Source organism: Geotrypetes seraphini, chromosome 10 (genome assembly GCF_902459505.1).
Source record: "Geotrypetes seraphini chromosome 10, aGeoSer1.1, whole genome shotgun sequence".
Taxonomy (NCBI): Eukaryota; Metazoa; Chordata; class Amphibia; order Gymnophiona; family Dermophiidae; genus Geotrypetes; species Geotrypetes seraphini.
Genome location: NC_047093.1, coordinates 105,030,213 through 105,047,797, shown reverse-complemented (window position 1 = coordinate 105,047,797; position 17,585 = coordinate 105,030,213). Strand labels below are relative to the sequence as shown.

Below are 17,585 nucleotides of genomic sequence, written 5' to 3'. Positions count from 1 at the left end.
AGACTAGACCACTGGAGACAGTAAATGGTAGGGCACGGGGGTGGGGGTGGGGGGAGGTCTGGTCAGCATCAGTGGGGATAGGAGAGACAGATGGCAGGGGAGGGGACATGGAGGGATGACAGGTAGGCAGGAGAGAAGAGAGGTGGGATAAGAAGATGCTAGGGGATGGAGAGAAAGGGAAAGGGAGACATAGCCTGACGAGAAGAGAGAAAGGGGAATCCTGGAAGTGGTGAGCCATATGGAAGAGGGGGGTGACAATTAGATGAATGAGTACAGTGGTAGAAATGTGGTAATGAGTAGACAGAAAGAAATAGGAGTCTGGGAAAGGAGTGAGATGTGAAATGGGACAGTTAGGGAGTGAGAGGAAATGGAAAATTGATAGGTAGCTGAAAATTTTTTTAGTTCAAAGATTTTATTGATTTTTAACAATAAGATAAAGTACATAGAAGGTAACAAAGTCTTGATACAACCTAGTTGTATTAGTGAAGACAATCAGATGGAGAGCAAATGTTTCAAATGTGATACAACAGGCTGACCAATAACTATCTTATAATGAGAAAGTTCAGCACAAGTCTCAGTAACAAAGATTAAGCACAATAAAGTGCTTGGATATGCTTCAAGCAAAGCCCACGAGAGAGTACCACAAATACTGAAATGGGAGCTATATCATTATGATCCATGGTATTGTACATCAATTTCTGAATATCAGTGGTCTAGTTTGCAATACAAATTAACTGGGCTCCATGCTTATAAGATAGGTATGGATAGAGTTGGGTTTATCGTCGATAGCAATTTTATACTTAATGGTTAAACACATCCTATTCTACCTTAGAGAGATCTTTCCAACAATGCAGTATATTTTAATAGCCAAGAATAGTAGTATGTTGAGCAATCTGGAATTATGTTGAGGTAAGGGTTTTAAGAGGCCACAGTGACCTAGTAGTAATGGTGGGTGGGAAAATTGGGAAAGGGGCAGGTAGAAGAGGGGCCCCCCTCTTTAATATCTGCCCTAGGCCCCAGCATGTCTAAAACTGTCCCCGTCAATGAGGATGATGACAAATGCTATAGAGAGAAATCTCCAGTACTGCAACTGATAGGCCAAGATGTCTTTCCCATTGCTGGTAGTCTGTGTTTTCTTGGGAAGGCTTGGGTTTCTATTGCCTTGTTTCACTGATATGTTTCCTAAGCTCTACATCTTCATCCTAAGGGTAAAACAAAGAATATGTATAGATGGATATAATCTCAGAATTTCCTTCAAGATAACCCTTGTAATGGCATTTTCCAGTGCAAAATCTTGGAAATAATTTTTTCATTTGTCAATCCAGATGGGAACATACAGATTTTTTTATATAGCAAAAAGTCTGAGAGTGTATGAAAGTTCACATTTGTCCACATAAACTCATCCCTGCATTGCTAAGTTTTAAGAGATACTGAGATCAGTCTGAAAATGGTGAATATAATGCCTATGAGACATGTCTTCTCTTTTACCTTCCATGAACTGTTTTCTATTAATATCCTTATAATTAATCCCTTTAAAATACAACCCCTATTACCTCAAAATGGGGACAAAAATCAACCTAGCAAAAAGAATTTTCAGCAGATTTCCTGTCATATATTTTTTGGACTAAAACAATGAGACCTCTTTCATCAGCAAATACATTACAATCTATGTTCTTACTACTTATCATACAAAATGTACACAGCGCTGTACATTTTTACATTTATAGATGGTCCCTGCTTGGAGGAGCTTACAATCTAACTTGGACAATCTAACTTGTCTAAGACATGACATAGAGCAGTGGTCTCAAACTTGCAGCCCACGAACCGCATGCGGCCTGCCAGGTACTATTTTGAGGCCCTCGGTATTATAAAGAATGATTCTTTATGGAAAACCTGTGCCTTAAGTGTCTGGTGGTTGCTTAACCTCATACAAACGCTTTCCTATGTCTGTACGTGATTGTGAGGTAGAGTCCAATCACAGAAAAGCGCTTGCGTGAGGTTACAGCAGTGAGGCGGGCAACATTCCAGAACGTAAGGGAACCATTGGAGTCAGTGCAGCTTGTGTGTGTGTCCGGTATTGGAGGAGGTGAGAGCTGGGAAAGTTGTTTGGGATTTGAACCCATGACCTCTGGAAAATGAGCATACTTAGGGATTCAAACTCCTGACTTTTGGACAATGAAAGCAGCGCTTTAAAAGCGCTGAGCTATAGCTGCTTTCTCTCAAGATGCCTCTGATATCTTACCTAAGGAGATGATATCTTAGCAGATCACTAAGCTATGATATACAGGACAGTCAGAGACACCCGACTGGAAGCTGCTGTTGCTCAATGGGTAAAAGCTTGTGCTCATCTTCCAGAGATCATGGGTTCAAATCCCAAACAACTCCCCCAGCACACATTTTAATTGTGACATTCTACCTTGCAGATGCACCTTGATGATCTCACAATAAGATCACTATTGTGCAGTTGTTTTTTTTCTCTGTTTTTAACCTTTTGCAAATGAAGTTATCTATGCAATCTATATATTTTTGTCATGGGCTTTGTTTGCTGAATGAACCTATTTCAAGAATGAGCTAATTGGAGCACTTTTTAGTGAGAAAAAAAGGATTGTTTTTTTAGCAAGAATCATAAAGCTGTGCTTTTCATGTGCTATAATTAGCAAATTACATTGCTGCTTGGTCAGAAAACTAGTAGGTTTTGCAAGCAATATCTTTGTATTGCTGGGCCTGTTTATGTGGCGGCTTATTAAATGTATTTAGAGCTTACTAAAGCAAAAATAAAAACCCAGAAAGCTATTTAGCTGATCGCATTAGAAACATCCAAAGCATACCTACGTCTATCAAACATATCTATCTGAAGCCCAAACCACGCTCAAAAGTAGACCTCTTTATAATGCTTATAAGACCTAGTTTTACAGTTGCTATGTAGCACACTGGTTAAACCTACAACCTTCTACACTGGTGTTCCTAGTTCAAATCCAACTCACTACCTCTAACAGAAAATAGGGTGTGGAAGGAACTTGGGGAAGTTCTGGTAGCTCCGCTGACTGACCTTTTCAATGAGTCTCTAGAGTCAGGAGTGGTACCGGAGGACTGGCGAAGGGCGCATGTGGTCCCTCTCCACAAAAGTGAAAGTAAGGAAGAAGGGAATTACAGGCCGGTAAGTCTGACTTCTGTGGTAAGCAACTTCATGGAAACACTTTTAAAACAGAGAATGGTCAAGTTTCTGGATTCTTGTGGATTATAGGTCTGAAGGCAACTTGGATTCACTAGAGGTAGGTCTTGTCAGACAAATCTGATCAATTTCTTTGACTGGATAACCAGAGCATTTGATAGAGGATGTGCGCTAGATGTGGTGTATTTAGATTTTAGCAAAGCCTTTGACAGTGTTCCACACAAACGTCTAATAAATAAACTGAGTACCCTCGGGATGGGTCCCAAAGTGATGGGCTGAGTCAATAACTGGTTGAGTGGAAGGCGACAGAGGGCAGTGATCAATAGAGATCGTTTTGAGGAAAGGGAGTTACAAGTGGTGTGCTTCAAGGTTCTGTTCTTGGGCCTGTTCCTTTTAACATTTTTATAAACGATATTGCTGAAGGGTTTTCGGGTAAGATATGCCTCTTTGCGGATGATACCAAAATCTGCAATACAGTAGACACGCTGGATGGTGTGAATAACATGAAAGATCTGGCGAAGCTTGAAGAATGGTCTGAAATTTGGCAGCTAAAATTTAATGCTAAGAAATGCAAGGTCATGCATTTGGGCTGCAAAAACCCAAGGGAATGGTACAGATTAGGGATTGAAGAGCTTATGTGCATGACAGAAGAGCGGGACTGGGGTGTGATTGTATGTGATGATCTTAAGGAGGCCAAACAGGTTGAAAAGGTGACGGCGAAAGCTAGAAGGATGCTAGGTTACATAGGGAGAGGTATGGCTAGTAGAGGAGGTATTGATGCCCCTGTATAAGACTTTGGTGAGGTTACATTCAATAATTCTTCGGCAAGGATAACCACGACAAACTTCGGAATTCCACAAGGTTCAATTCTATCCCCACTCAGTCAGTCAATTGGGTTTATCCCATTTGCATATGCAGACGACGTACAATTGTTATACCCCATAGACACTAGCGCAGATGGAGAAATTACAGCAATCAATGAGAAACTTTCTAAAATATCAAAATGGTTGCACGACAATAAATTGGCCCTTAATACATCCAAAACAGAGACTATGCTCTTTCCATGTAGGGAGGGTCAGAAATTAGGAGCCAATATAACCATAAACACAACTAACCTTAGAGTAGTTACTAAGGTGAAGATTCTCGGGGTCATATTAGACCAAAAGCTTAGCTACCATGACCAAATTAGTTCACTGGTAAGAACTTGTTTCTACAGGTTAAGATTAATTAGATCATTGTCCGCGTTTCTCAACAAATCATCATTAAATATCTTAATACATTCCCTAGTCATTTCTAAAATTGACTATTGCAACGCCCTATACAAAGGGACTACCTTAAAAGAAATACGTAGACTACAAATTCTCCAAAACACCACAATAAAAATTATCACGACAAAAAAAAAATTTGATCATGTAACTTCCACTGTTAAAGAAAAATCACTGGCTACCGGTAAACCATAGAATTACTTACAAAATAGCTTTACTCACACATAAAATATTAGTAAACAAAGCCCCAGCATTTTTAGAAAGATTTGTAAAATCTTTAAGATCAGAAGAAAAATCTATGTTAGTAATTTCCTCATTAAAAATCATTTATTCAAGGAGGGATATGATCTTTTCTGCTACAGCTCCTCAAGTTTGGAACTTGCTTCCACCCAATATAAGAGAAGAAAAATTACTTAATAAGTTTAAAGGCCTACTAAAAAGTTGGTTGTTTAAGGACGCCTTTAACTGACCCATTTAATATCATATGACCTTATTCTGGAATTTATCTGGACAAGGAACACTGTTAAGTAGAAATTAAGCAAGTAACATTCCCCAACCTTTTGTCTCCTTACCCACCCTTTTACATTTGTTTTGGAATTGTATTTAATCCAAATTTTTTTATCACCCCCCCCCCCCTCAATTGCATTTTTACATCATAATTGTTTTTAATGTTCTGTTTGTTGGATTTTTTTTATTTTTTCCACTTTTAATTTTTGTAAATCGCATTGGATTTTGATATTGCGATCATATCAAATATTTTAAATAAACTTGAAACTAGAATATTGTGTACAATTTTGGAGGCTGCACCTTCAAAAAGATATAAAAAGTATGGAGTCAGTCCAGAGGAAGGCTACTAAAATGGTATGTGGTGTTCATCATAAGGCGTATGGGGACAGACTTAAAGATCTCAATCTGTATACTTTGGAGGAAAGGTGGGAGAGGGGAGATGATAGAGATGTTTAAATACCTATGTAATGTAAATGTGCATGAGTCAAGTCTCTTTAATTTGAAAGGAAACTGCAATGAGAGGGCATAGGATGAAGTTAAGAGGTGATAGGTTCTAGAGTAATCTAAGGACATACATTTTTGCAGAAAGGGTGGTAGATGCATAAAACAGTCTCCCAGAACAGGTGGTGGAGACAGAGACTGTGTCTGAATTCAAAAGGGCCTGGGACAGGCACGTGGGATCTTTCGGAGAGAGAAAAAGATAATGGTTACTGTGGATGGGCAGACTAGATGGACCATTTGCTTTTATCTGCCATCATAAGAACATACGCAGTAGAGCAGTGTTTTTCAACCTTTTTTGGGCAAAGGCACACTTGTTTCATGAAAAAAATCACGAGGCACACCACCATTAGAAAATGTTAAAAAATTTAACTCTGTGCCTATATTGACTATATATAAAGTAATTCACTTGAGTGCCACCCCCGCCATCGGGAACAGGCCGGCGCCAAGTTCTCCCTGCTTCTCTTCCCCGCGGGGCCGACCAACTCTCGCCACCCGTCGTCAATTCTAATGTCGGAGAGGACGTTCTAGGCCAGCCAGGCAGCGATTGGCTGGCCCAGAACGTCCTCTCCGACGTCAGAATTGACACGAGTGGCGAGAGTTGGCCGGCCCCACAGGGAAAAGCAGGGAGAACTTGGCGCCGGCCTGTTCCCGATGGCGGCGGTGGCACTCAAGTGGCTAAAGAGCCGCAGTTTGCCGGCCTAGGGACAACACTGGAGGGTGGCCAGCTGTGCACCCCCTTGGGATGTAAACCCGGGGTGGGGCAGACCGCCCCCCCACCCTGGTATGCCACTATCTGTACCTCACTCCCTCCCTATGACCAAAAATTCTCCTTTCTTCTATTCCCCGTGTACACAACCATCTCTTTCCCTCCCTTCCTCTCTCCAAAGTCCATGCCTTGTGTCCAAACACTCATTCCCTCCCCCACCTCAGCATCTCTTTCCCTCCCTTCCTCTCTCCCAAGTTCATGCCTTGTGTCCAAAACGCACTCCTTCCCCCCTTTTGTGTTCCGTGTTTGCCTCCCAGCCCATCTTTGCAACTTTCTCAGCAAAACGAAGCTCAAGCCGCGAGGCATGTCTTCTGCTTCCTGCCTGCCCTGCCGCGCACAAATAGCCGAACGGAAGTATTCTCCGACGTCAGTGCTGACGTCGGAGGGCAGGCTTTGCTTAAGCCCTCCCTCCGACGTCAGCGCTGACATCGGGGAACGCTTGCGATCGGCTATATGTTAGCTGCAGGGCAGGCAGGAACAGAAGACGAGCCTCGTGGCTCGAGATGTATTGAATTCCGCGGGTCCCCCGTCCAGTTCTCTCCTATCCACGTGGGGCGGACCGCCCCTCTCCCTAGACTGTGGCCTAGGACCCTGGGGGAGCCCGGGCCCCTGAATGCAGGACTGGTGGTACTGCCCTGATGGCGGCCCTGACCGTACGGCACACCAGGCAACATCTCGCGGCACACTAGTGTGCCGCGGAACAGCGGTTGAAAAACACTGCAGTAGAGAATGACACGGGGAAAAAATCTGTCCCCGTCACCACCCCGTCCCCGGCCCACCATCCTCTGCACCGCCCCGTCACCGCCGTTCCCTTCACCGCCCCGTCACCGTCACCGCCATCCCTTTCACCGCCCCGTCACCGCCACTGCCATCCCGTTCACCGCTCCGTCACCGTCCCCGCTGCATCCATATAAGCCTTAGTACTGTAATATTTAGCTTATTCCTTTCTTATAAATCAAAGTTCCTGCTGCTGAACTAGAGAAAGAGATGTTCAGCTGGCAGGGCTTTATTTATAAATTTTTATCAACACAACTAATATACTACTTTATCCTAAAGCAAAAAATAAATAAATATAATTTTTTTTTTCTACCTTTGTTGTCTGGTTTCTGCTTTCCACATCTTCTCATTCAATTCCTTCCATCCACTGTGTGTCTTCTCTCTTCGTCTTCCATTTGCTGTTACTGTGCCTCTCCCTTCCCCCCTCCCCCCCCAATTGGTCTAGCACCCATCTTCTTCCCTCCGCTCCCCCATAGTCTGGCATCTGTCTTCTTCCCACTCTGTCTTCCACATTTCCCTTCAGGGTCTGTTCCTCTCCATCCTCCTTCAATGTCTATCCTATTCCTTTCCACCACCACCCTTCCCTCCCTCCTTTACCATCTGTTCCTTTCTACCACCCTTCAGCTCCTCTCGCGTGGCCTATCTATCTACCTTCCTCCCTCTTATTTTCATGGCACGTTACAATGTAATTTGTGCAAGCCACTGGAGCCTGCGAGCTCGGTCCCTGTCCCATCCCCACAAACCATCTCGCTTCTGTGCTCCTATTTTCCCCATTTCTAATATCTCCCCTATGTATCTGCCATTGCCCCTCCCCCCCCGTGTCCATATACCATCCCCATGGCATGTCCCCTTTATGTCTCTGTCCCTATGCCCCATGCACATAATTTCCCCTCTTTCTGTTACCTTCCTGTGTCCAGATTTCCCCTATCTTCCTCTTCCATACCAGTGTGTCTCTTCTTTTCAACCCCATCTAGCTTTTCCCTCTTTCTTCTCCCCCCTCCCCCCTGCTTCTAGCATCTGGCTCACCTGCCTGTCCTTCCCTTTCTTTCCTGCTGTGGGTTTTTCTTTCCGTCTTCATCCCCTTGGCCCAGAATCCTTTTCCCTTTCACTCCCTCCTTCCAGTTTGAGCCGGGAACACGGGCGATCGCACGGTCCCCGCAGCCCCCACCCGCCTGCCCAATCGATCCTAGTGTTTAGCCAGCTCTCTCCCTTCTCCTCACCTTAGTTTGCAGGCTTTCTTTTTCGGCGACCTGCACGCGCGGCTGCTCAGTTTTCAATCTTCTGCTCTGCTGCAACTTCCTGTTTCCGGTTGCGTCAGAGCAGAAGATCGAAACTGAGCAGCAGCGGGTGCGCGGCTCTTTGATAGCGTGCGGGTCACCGAAAAAGAAAACCTACAAACTAAGGTGAGGAGAAGGTAGAGAGCTGGCTAAACACTAGGATCGATTGGGCAGGCGGGTGTGGGCTGCGGGGACCGCGTGATCCTTCATGCCTCACTGCGGGGACAAGACCATTCACCGCTCCACGGGGTGGTGAATGGCCTTGTCCCCGTCCCTGCAGCGACTGCTAGTTTTCGTTCCCCGTTTCGGCGGGTTACCCGCGGCTAAACGCGGTGGCCGCGGGTAAACCGCCACCGTGTCATTCTCTAATACGCAGTGCCTCTGCTGGGTCAGACCAGAGGTCCATCGTGCCCAGTAGTCCGCTCACGCAGTGGCCCATCAGGTCCACGACCTGTATAGTAATCCTCTATCTATACCCTTCTCAGTGGTGTACCTAGGGTATGTGGCACCCGGGGCCCATCATTTTTTGACACCCCCCCATGTAAAAAAATATTTTTGTAATGACCATGAAATGGAATAAATGGTCAGAATAGAAACAGGCAGTGAAAATTTTCTTATATTCCAAACATAACATAACATAAATTATGTCTGAATTGTCATGACATTAGAAGTACATATGGAGTAGTTGCAGGTGATGCTTGGGACAGTTCTGATTGTGTTAGTTCGGTTTTATGTGTTTTTTGAATAGAAGGGTTTTTATTTCTTTTTGAAGGTTTTGCAGTCTGTGGTCGATGTCAATTGGTTGTAGAGTTGGGGGTCGAGTGTTGCAGCTCGAATGGCTAGGAGGTTGTCAAACAGTTTTTTTCTTTTGACGTTTTTTGGTTGGAGGATGTGTGAATGGTGTGCAAGTTCTCCTATGTCTGGTTGAGGTGGATTTAATTATTTAGCTGAAGAAATTAGTCACCCCCCCCCCATTCCACACACATTAATTGTCTTCCATTTTTGTTCCCATTATAAAAAACACTGATAAGTTCCCAGAAAAAAAATACATTAAAATAAGAAGTGAAAACAAAGGCCCCTACAGATGAGAACATAACATAAGAATAGCTTAACTGGGTCAGACCAATGGTCCATCATGCCCAGTAGCCCATTTTCATGGTAGCCAATCCAGGACACTAATACCTGGTCAAAACCCAAAGAGTAGCAACATTCCATGCTACCGATCCAGGGCAAGCAGACACTTCCCCCATGTCTTAATAACAGATTATGGACTTTTCCTCCAGGAATTTGTCCAAATCTTTCTTAAAACCAGCTACACTATCTGCTTTTACCATAACTTCTGGCCACTTAATTTTTAAGTTTAGATCTTTCCTTTCAAACAAAGACCTTGCTAGATGTCAAATACAGCACAAGGTAACTTCACATGGACTTAGCTGTGCAGGAAATGTGAATCTCCTAATACACCCACCATATAGTGCAAAAATGTGCAAAGGTCTGGTTTTTTCTTTCGATCACTACATAGCCTAATAACACACAAGCAGCGCTGTTACAAACATATTCTGTAGGTCAATGCTAAGGATAACAAAGTTTCCTTCCTTGGACCACAAGGAGATACTGATAAACCACTGGAAGAGATCCCAAAACAACACCCAAAGACCCACTCAGTGTGTGAACAAGTTGAGTGGAGTGGACTAACTGGGGGGTAGAAATGGGCCCGGAGTTTGCTCAGCAGAATTTCCCAGACCACCTCTTCCTCTCAACACATTGACACGCTGCCACCACCACCACTAGGAACACCTCACTGGGTAGGCCAGCTATGCTATATTATTATATTTTCTTATAAAGCACATATTTTAACTGAACTCTCTGACATCCTCAGCCTTTCCATTCACAAAAATAGAAGGAAGAAACGTTCCCATTTCCTGCTGTCTCATTTCCCCGGCCTATACAATAATTTTTTTCTGCAGACCCTTCAAAAGTCTGACCAAATCCTCGTTTCACTTGCATTATAAAGTACTGAGGATGCCATCTCTCCCCAATCCCAGGTCCTAAAGTTTAAGACAGTAGCGCAAACTAATGCTGCCAGATTCAGGAAAAAAAATTTCGATTCGATTCAGCCTATTGAATTGGTTTTTCAATTTGATTTTCCTGCCCAGTTGGGTGATTTTTTTCAAAACTCCTGGTGGGTTTTATAGCTTTTTCACCCCCTTTGGCTTCTCCTAACCACACTGGCGCTGTGGTGTAAATAAAATAAAGAAACAAAAAGGACTTTTCCTCTCTCTATTAAATCCTAGGTCACGTTTGCAGTCCAACACCAGCTCTAGCAGGATACACATTTCAAATCTGACATATTGTAATCACAAAACAGAAAATAAAATTAATTTTTCTACCTTTTGTTGTCTGGTTATATTTCAAATCTTGTTGGTCCAAAGCTCTGGTTTTCTTCTGATAACTTGCTTGCCAGGGTCTCCTTCTTTCTTCTTTCTGCATGCTAACCATCCATCTGCCAACTCTATCCTCCCTTTCCATTTCCCTTCCCTCCCCAGGAAGTCTGGTATCTTTCCTTTTTTTCATCTCCCTCCACAGATCCACCTTTTCTTAACTACCCTTTCATCCGGCATCTCTCCCTCCTTCCCCACCACCCCAGAGTCCACCATCTCTCCCTTTCTTTTCCAAGTACCCTCCTATCCAGTATCTCTATCCCTCCTCCACACCATCCCTTGTGTCCAATTTCTCTCCCTTTCTGTTCCTTCCCTCCCTAAATCCCATGGTCCATCATCTCTCTCCCTCTCCTCTATTTTCAGACCCATTATTTCTTCCCCCCCCCAAAGTTTGGCATATGCACGTCTCTTTGAACACCCCCTTCCCTTCGTGTACTTCTAAACCAGGGTCCCCCCCAAAGGCCTGTCCCCCCTTAAAGGTCTGCCTGTCCCCCCCTTGAAGGCCTGCACCCCCCTTTGAAGGCCTGTCCCACCCCTTTGTAGGCCTGTCCCACCCTTGAAGGCCTGCCTCTCTGTCCCCCCTTGAAGGCCTGTCCCCCTCCTTGAAGGCCTGCACCCACCCTGAAGGCCTGCACCCCCCCGAATGCCTGTACCCCCCTTGAAGGCCTGTCCCACCCCCTTGTAGGCCTGTCCCCCACTTGAAGGCCTGCCTGCCTGTCTCCCCCTTGAAGGTCTGCACCCTCCCCTGAAGGCCTGCACCCCCCCTGAAGGCCTGTCCCACCCTCTTATAGGCCTGTCCCCCCCTTGAAGGCCTGCCTGCCCCCATTGAAGGCCTGTCCCTCCTCCTTGAAGGCCTGCACCCCTTGAATGTCTGCACCCCCCCCCAAGCCCTTCCCCCCTTGAAGGCCTGCCTGCCTGCCTGCCCGCCCGCCCCACCCTGAAGGCCTGATGCCCCGACCCACCCCGAAGGACCGCTCACCCCCCTGGCCTCCCCGCACCACCTATGAAGCAGCCGCAGCAGGATCACGACGTCAGTGATCCCTGCGCTGCTTCGGCGCTGCTTCCTGCGCCGCAGTCCCGCCCCTCCTCTGATGTCAGAGGAGGGGCGGGACCGCGGCGCAGGAAGCAGCGCCCAAGCAGCTCAGGGATCGCTGACGTCGCGATCCTGCTGCGGCTGCTTCATAGGTGGTGCAGGAAGGTCAGTGGGGCGAGCGGTCCTTCGGGGGTGGGGGGGACTGAACGGCAAGGCCGGGAGCACCCCCTCAGGGCTGGCACCCGGGGCGGACCGCCCCCACGCCCCCCCTTGGTACGCCACTGACCCTTCTACCCCTTTTCCTTCAGGAAATCATCTAATCCCTTCTTGAACCCCTATCACACCATCTGGAAGCGCACTCCAGATGTCCACCACCCTTTGGGTGAAGAAGAATCTCTTAGCATTGGTTCTGAATCTGTCCCCTCTTAATTTTTCCGAATGCCCTCTTGTTCTTGTAGTTTTTGAAAGTTTGAAGAATCTGTCCCTCTCCACTTTCTCTATGCCCTTCATGATCTTGTAAGTCGCTATCATGTCCCCTCTAAGTCTCCGCTTTTCCAGGGAAAAGAGCACCAGTTTCTCTAATCTTTCAGCATATGAAAGGTTTTCCATACCTTTGATCAATCTTTTCTGAACCCTCTCGCGTAACACCATATCCTTCTTAAGGTACAGCGACCAATATCTTTCATTTTGGCTTTAATACATTTCTTGTTAATACCTAGCATTCTATTCGTCTTTTTTGAGGCCGCTGCACACTGTGCCAACGGCTTCATTGTCTTGTCCACTATTACCCCCAAGTCCTTTTCTAGGGTACTTTCACCCATTACCAGCCCTCCCATCGTATAGCTGTACTTTGGGTTTCTGTTTCCTACATGCAAGACTTTACATTTCTCTACATTAAACTTCATCTGCCATCTCGTCGCCCACTCTTCTAGTTTGTTCAGGTCCCTTTGTAAGTCTTCACAGTCCTCTTTTGTCCCAACTCCACTAAATAGTTTGGTGTCGTCTGCGAATTTTATTACTTCGCACTTCGTCCCTGTTTCTAGAAAGTTTATAAATACATTGAACAGCTGCGGTCCGAGTACCGACCTCTGCGGAAAACCACTCGTGACCCTTCTCCAGTCAGAGTAGTGGCCCTTCACTCCTACCCTTTGCTTCCTACCCGCCAACCAATTTTTGATCCATCTATGTACGTCTCCTTCCACCCCATGGTTCTTCAGTTTCCGTAGTAGGCATTCATGGGTTACCTATTTCTGTTTCTATAACATTAAACAGATTAAAAAAAAAAAAAATGGTATGGTGCCAACATTTTACAGTTATAAAAGAAAATAGCATAAATTTGCCATGCTAAAATTGCCATGCTAATAATGTCAGAATTATAACATTAAGGACATTGGTATGACATCTAACTCCCGCCTAAAAAAACAATTCTGTAAAGGACATCTAAAAGGCTGGATATCCAACTGATGCTGAGCACTACTCAGCATTGTTGAGCACGATTCTACAAAATGCGTCTAACGAGAAAGTCCAAACTATGCCTAACTTTAGGCACATTTTGCAATATTTGGCCCTAATTGTCCTTTTAAGGACAATTCGATGCTTCCCTAATATGCCCTTTCCCCTTCTATGTTCTATTCTTTTAAGATTGAAGTTCTACCCCACTTTCCTTTTGTTACAGTTTGTCCAGTTAACTCGTTTGTAATACTAACTTCCTCCAGTGATGTTTGTATTTACTAATTCAGTTATTTTATTTTATTTTAAAAATATCTTATGAAATGCTCTTGTAATTGATGTACACCATTTAGAAGTCTGATTAGGCGGTATAACAAATTTTTAAATAAACTGGAAACTTGAAAGCACTCTCAAAGAGGTGGCCTTTTAAACAGGTCTTGAACACTGCCAGAGATGGAGCCCGCCATAGGAATTTGGGCAGCTTTTTCAATGCATATGGTGCACCAAGGCAGAAGGGACAGATTCTGGTGTTGGCAGTTGAAGAGAAGGGCACAGATAGGAGGGACTTACCAGCTGAGCGGAGCTCATTGGGTGGGGGGGGATCATAGGGGGAGATAGTAAGGGGCAGCTGAGTGAGTGCATTTGTAGGTCAGTAAGAGGAGTTTGAATTATATTTGGAAATGGATGGGAAGCCAATGAAGTGACTTTAGGAGAGGTGTAACATAAGTAAAGAGGTTCTCCCGGAATATGAGTCATGCAACCAAATTCTGGACAGACTGGAGAATAGTGAGATGGCTAAATGGAAGGCCTGAGAGTAGCAAGTTGCAATAGTCTAAGTGCAAGGTGATGAGGGCGTGAATAAGTGTTTTGGTAGGGTGCTCAGAGAGGAAGGGTTGAATATTGGTAATATTATAGAGGAAGAAGTAGCAGATTTTAGCAAAATGTTGTATTTGGGCGGTGAAGGAGAGAGAGGAGACAAAGTTGACCCCGAGATTACAAGCAGAAAAACCAGGAAGGATGAAAGTGTTGTCCACAGAGACGGAGAACGAGGGAAGCTGAGAGGTAGGTTTAGGTGGGAAGATGAGCAACTGTGTTTAGCCATATTCAATTTTAGATTGCATCCTGTCTGACATGTGCATCCAAGTGGCTATGTCAGACAGGCAGGCAGAGACTTTGGTCTGGGTTTCAGTAGGGATATTTGATGCAGAGAGGTAGATCTGGGAGTCATCAGCATAAAGGTGATACTGGAAGCTGTGGGAGGAGACCAGCACTCCAAGTGAGTAAGTGTAGATTGAGAAAAGGAGTGGTTCCAGGACAGAGCCTTGATTGAAGTACACCAGTCAATAATGGGAAGGCTGTGGAGGAGGAACCACCATTGCATACACTGAAGGCACGATGGGAGAGATAGGAAAAAAACCAGAAGAGGGCAGATCCCTAGAAGTCCAACAAGGACACTGTATCAAGAAGTAGGTGGTGATCAACAGTATCAAATGCGACAAACAGATAGAGATGGATGAGGATAGAGTAGAACAGGTCATTGGAAACTTTAGTAAGGGCAATTACCTTGGAATGCAGCAGGCAAAAGCCTGACTGAAGCAGATCTAGAATAGCATGGAATGAGAGGAAGTCCAGGCAACGGTGGTGAACAGCATGTCTACGTTCAAGTAACTTGGATAAGAAAGGAAGGAAGGAGATGGGGGAATAATTAGAGGAACACATGGGGTCCAGTGAGGGTTTATTGAGGAGGGGTGTGACAACGGCATGTTTGAAGGCATCATGGACAGTTGCAGTGGAGAGCGATAGGTTGAGGATGTGATAGATAGGAGGGATGACAGACGGTGAGATAGCACTGAGTAGTTGAGTAGGAATTGGATCGGAGGAGCAGGTAGTGGGTTTAGAGGATGAGAGAAGATGTGTGGTTTCCTCCTCAGTGATCTCAGAGAAAGAGAGGGTGGCAGGTGATGAGGCAGCAGGAGAGGGTGGCAGGTGTTGAGGTTAGTAGATGGGAAATATGGAGGGAGGGGGGAATCAGTACCTGAATAAATTCATATAAACCATTCTGAGCTCCCCTGGGAGAACAGTAAAGAAAACTGAATAAATAAAAAAAAATATTCTATTGATGAGCATGGCAACTTGGAAGATGTGCTTGCCAAAGTTGTCCAGGATTCTGGCTTCTCTACCAGGTGGTGTAGAAGCATATGAGTGAAAGCTAAGTGCAGCCTTAAGGGCAGACTCAACCACTAGAGACTGATGTTGAAGTTAAGGCATATCAAAGCTAGGGTAAGTGTGTATTTTAAACATTGTATCTATTTTGAGGGAAGCAATTGGAATGGCCAAAGGGATTTCCCAATTTTTAAATAAAGCATATTTTATGACTCTATGCAGTGGTAATTGTATATATTCACTAGGCAAAACCTCATAATCTAGGAGTTCATCCTCCTTCACCATTTTGATAGGTAGAGCATGGCCCATCTGATATACAAAGATAAACTTTCAGGCAGAGATGTGCAGCGTGGAAGAGGTGGAGAAGGATCAGAGGGAATACCATATGATTCTTCTGCAGAATAGTCTGGAAGGTCTTCACTGTAATGTATGGATAGGTCAGATTCATCAAAGTATTCCCTCCTAGATACCTCAGAAAGAGAGCATTGAGAGTGTATCAAGGTGAAATGGGTGAATTACACACCCTCAAGGATGATGCATGCATTGATTGTCTCCTAGATGTTGATGCTCATCACTGAATGGGAGTCCTAGAGTGTGGTCTGGACATGCCAAAGATGGCACAGAGGCCACAGGAGTCAGGACAGCCTTTGATCGCAGTAGCCTTGTAAGCTCCTATTGGAGCAGTACCCTAATTTGTTCTTGCAGTGTTGCAGCTGGTACCAATGGAGGTCAAAGTGTTGAAATGGCCTGTGGTACTAACTGCTGAGGTGTTGAAGACTTCAGTCTTGAGGCATGCCCTTCCAGAGACAGCAGTTGAAATGAAGGTAAGCACATCAATGCTTGGCCTACGTCAACAATGAGGCCTGGGAGGATGCAAAAGACATGTCTGACATGGGAGACATGTTTATGCCTTTTTTATTTATATGGGTCCCCCAATACAAGTGGTACTGAAAAAGAAGAAATGGAATTCCTGCACTGCATTGACTCCGATGCATGGTGTTTTTGGTTTTATTTATTTATTTATTGAATTTTCACTTCAATTCACAAGAATAATCTTGTTCCATGCAGCACAGAGAAAGAAACAAATTTTTACCAATTATACAAAACTTATCCAAATACAAAATTATCCCTTCCTCAGACCACAATGTAGGGGGGCATGATAATCACATAATATTGGAGAAATTAAATAAAGAGTAAATTCAAAGGAAAAAGCTTAGTGTGGCACGGTTACCATCTAATTGTAATCCATTCTTAATCAGTCCTTAATGATCTTTTTGACTTTTAGGAACTCCTTCAAGTGGTCTGGAGAAAAAAATACCTACTTAATTCCCAAATACCTCACCAGACATTTACAGGGGTAAGCTAAAAGGAACGTTGGCGTGTTTTTTATTCAACGTTGATGCACAGTGCAGGACTGTATGCCGTTGTTGATGTAAGCTAGGTGTTGGGCTCCAAATTCCAAGCCATACTCGATGTTGTTGACATGGTACCAAATTACTTCTCAATCTGAAGTTTAAGGGCCTTCAGCAACTGCTTTTGCATGTGAGAGCAAAGGGCACAAGTAATGTTCTAATGTCTGAGACCGAGGCATGACCAGTTATGTGGGTCTGTTCCTGTTGCATTGAAAGCATTGCTTGAAACCACTAATTACTTTGGACATAGGGGGGAAAACAGCTGATGCAAAATTGAAGGGCTCAATGTAGAAATTTCTCTGAAGCAGGCTCGATGCTCTCAGTAGGAGAAAAGACTCCAAGTGAAATAAATTGAAAGAAAAATAAAGACTATCATTTCCCCGAAGAAGACTCGTTACTTCTGGTAGGACAAAAGACTCCAAGCAGCCCAAAGGCCTAAAAATGCAAAAGTCAAAAAATTTAGAAGAAACTTGACTGAAGGAAAATAACAAATTATGACTAAAGGTGAAGAAAAATCAAAGGGAAGGCACCAAAAAGGAAAAAAGTTTGATGTGCTCTGAAAGCACAGCTTCTCAGCTCCATGGAAAACAAAGAATTGCAGGTCCCGTGAGTTGATGTTGGGTGGGAAGGCACTGGCACATGCACAGTAAGAGCAATGCCTTATAATTTAAAGTGCTCAAAGTTCAGGCCACTATACCTAGTACAAAATTCTGAATCACACAGTGCAAATACTAGTGTAAAATCCCAATACTGAACCCACTCTCATAAGACTGTGGGATACATACCAACCAATGACTACTTATTTTACTATTTTTTGTATGG

General features: G+C 44.4%; 1 protein-coding gene across 1 annotated transcript in view; it reads right to left on the bottom strand.

Annotated features, from left to right (window-relative positions):
• Positions 1 to 452: 452 nt before the first annotated feature.
• Positions 453 to 17,585, bottom strand: part of PNPLA7 (patatin like phospholipase domain containing 7) — an 864,087-nt gene continuing 846,954 nt past the window's right edge. The window contains exon 36 of the mRNA XM_033959965.1: positions 453 to 1,202. Coding sequence (XP_033815856.1) covers positions 1,155 to 1,202 — 48 coding nt within the window. The 3' untranslated portion in view covers positions 453 to 1,154. The remainder of the gene's footprint in view (positions 1,203 to 17,585) is intronic.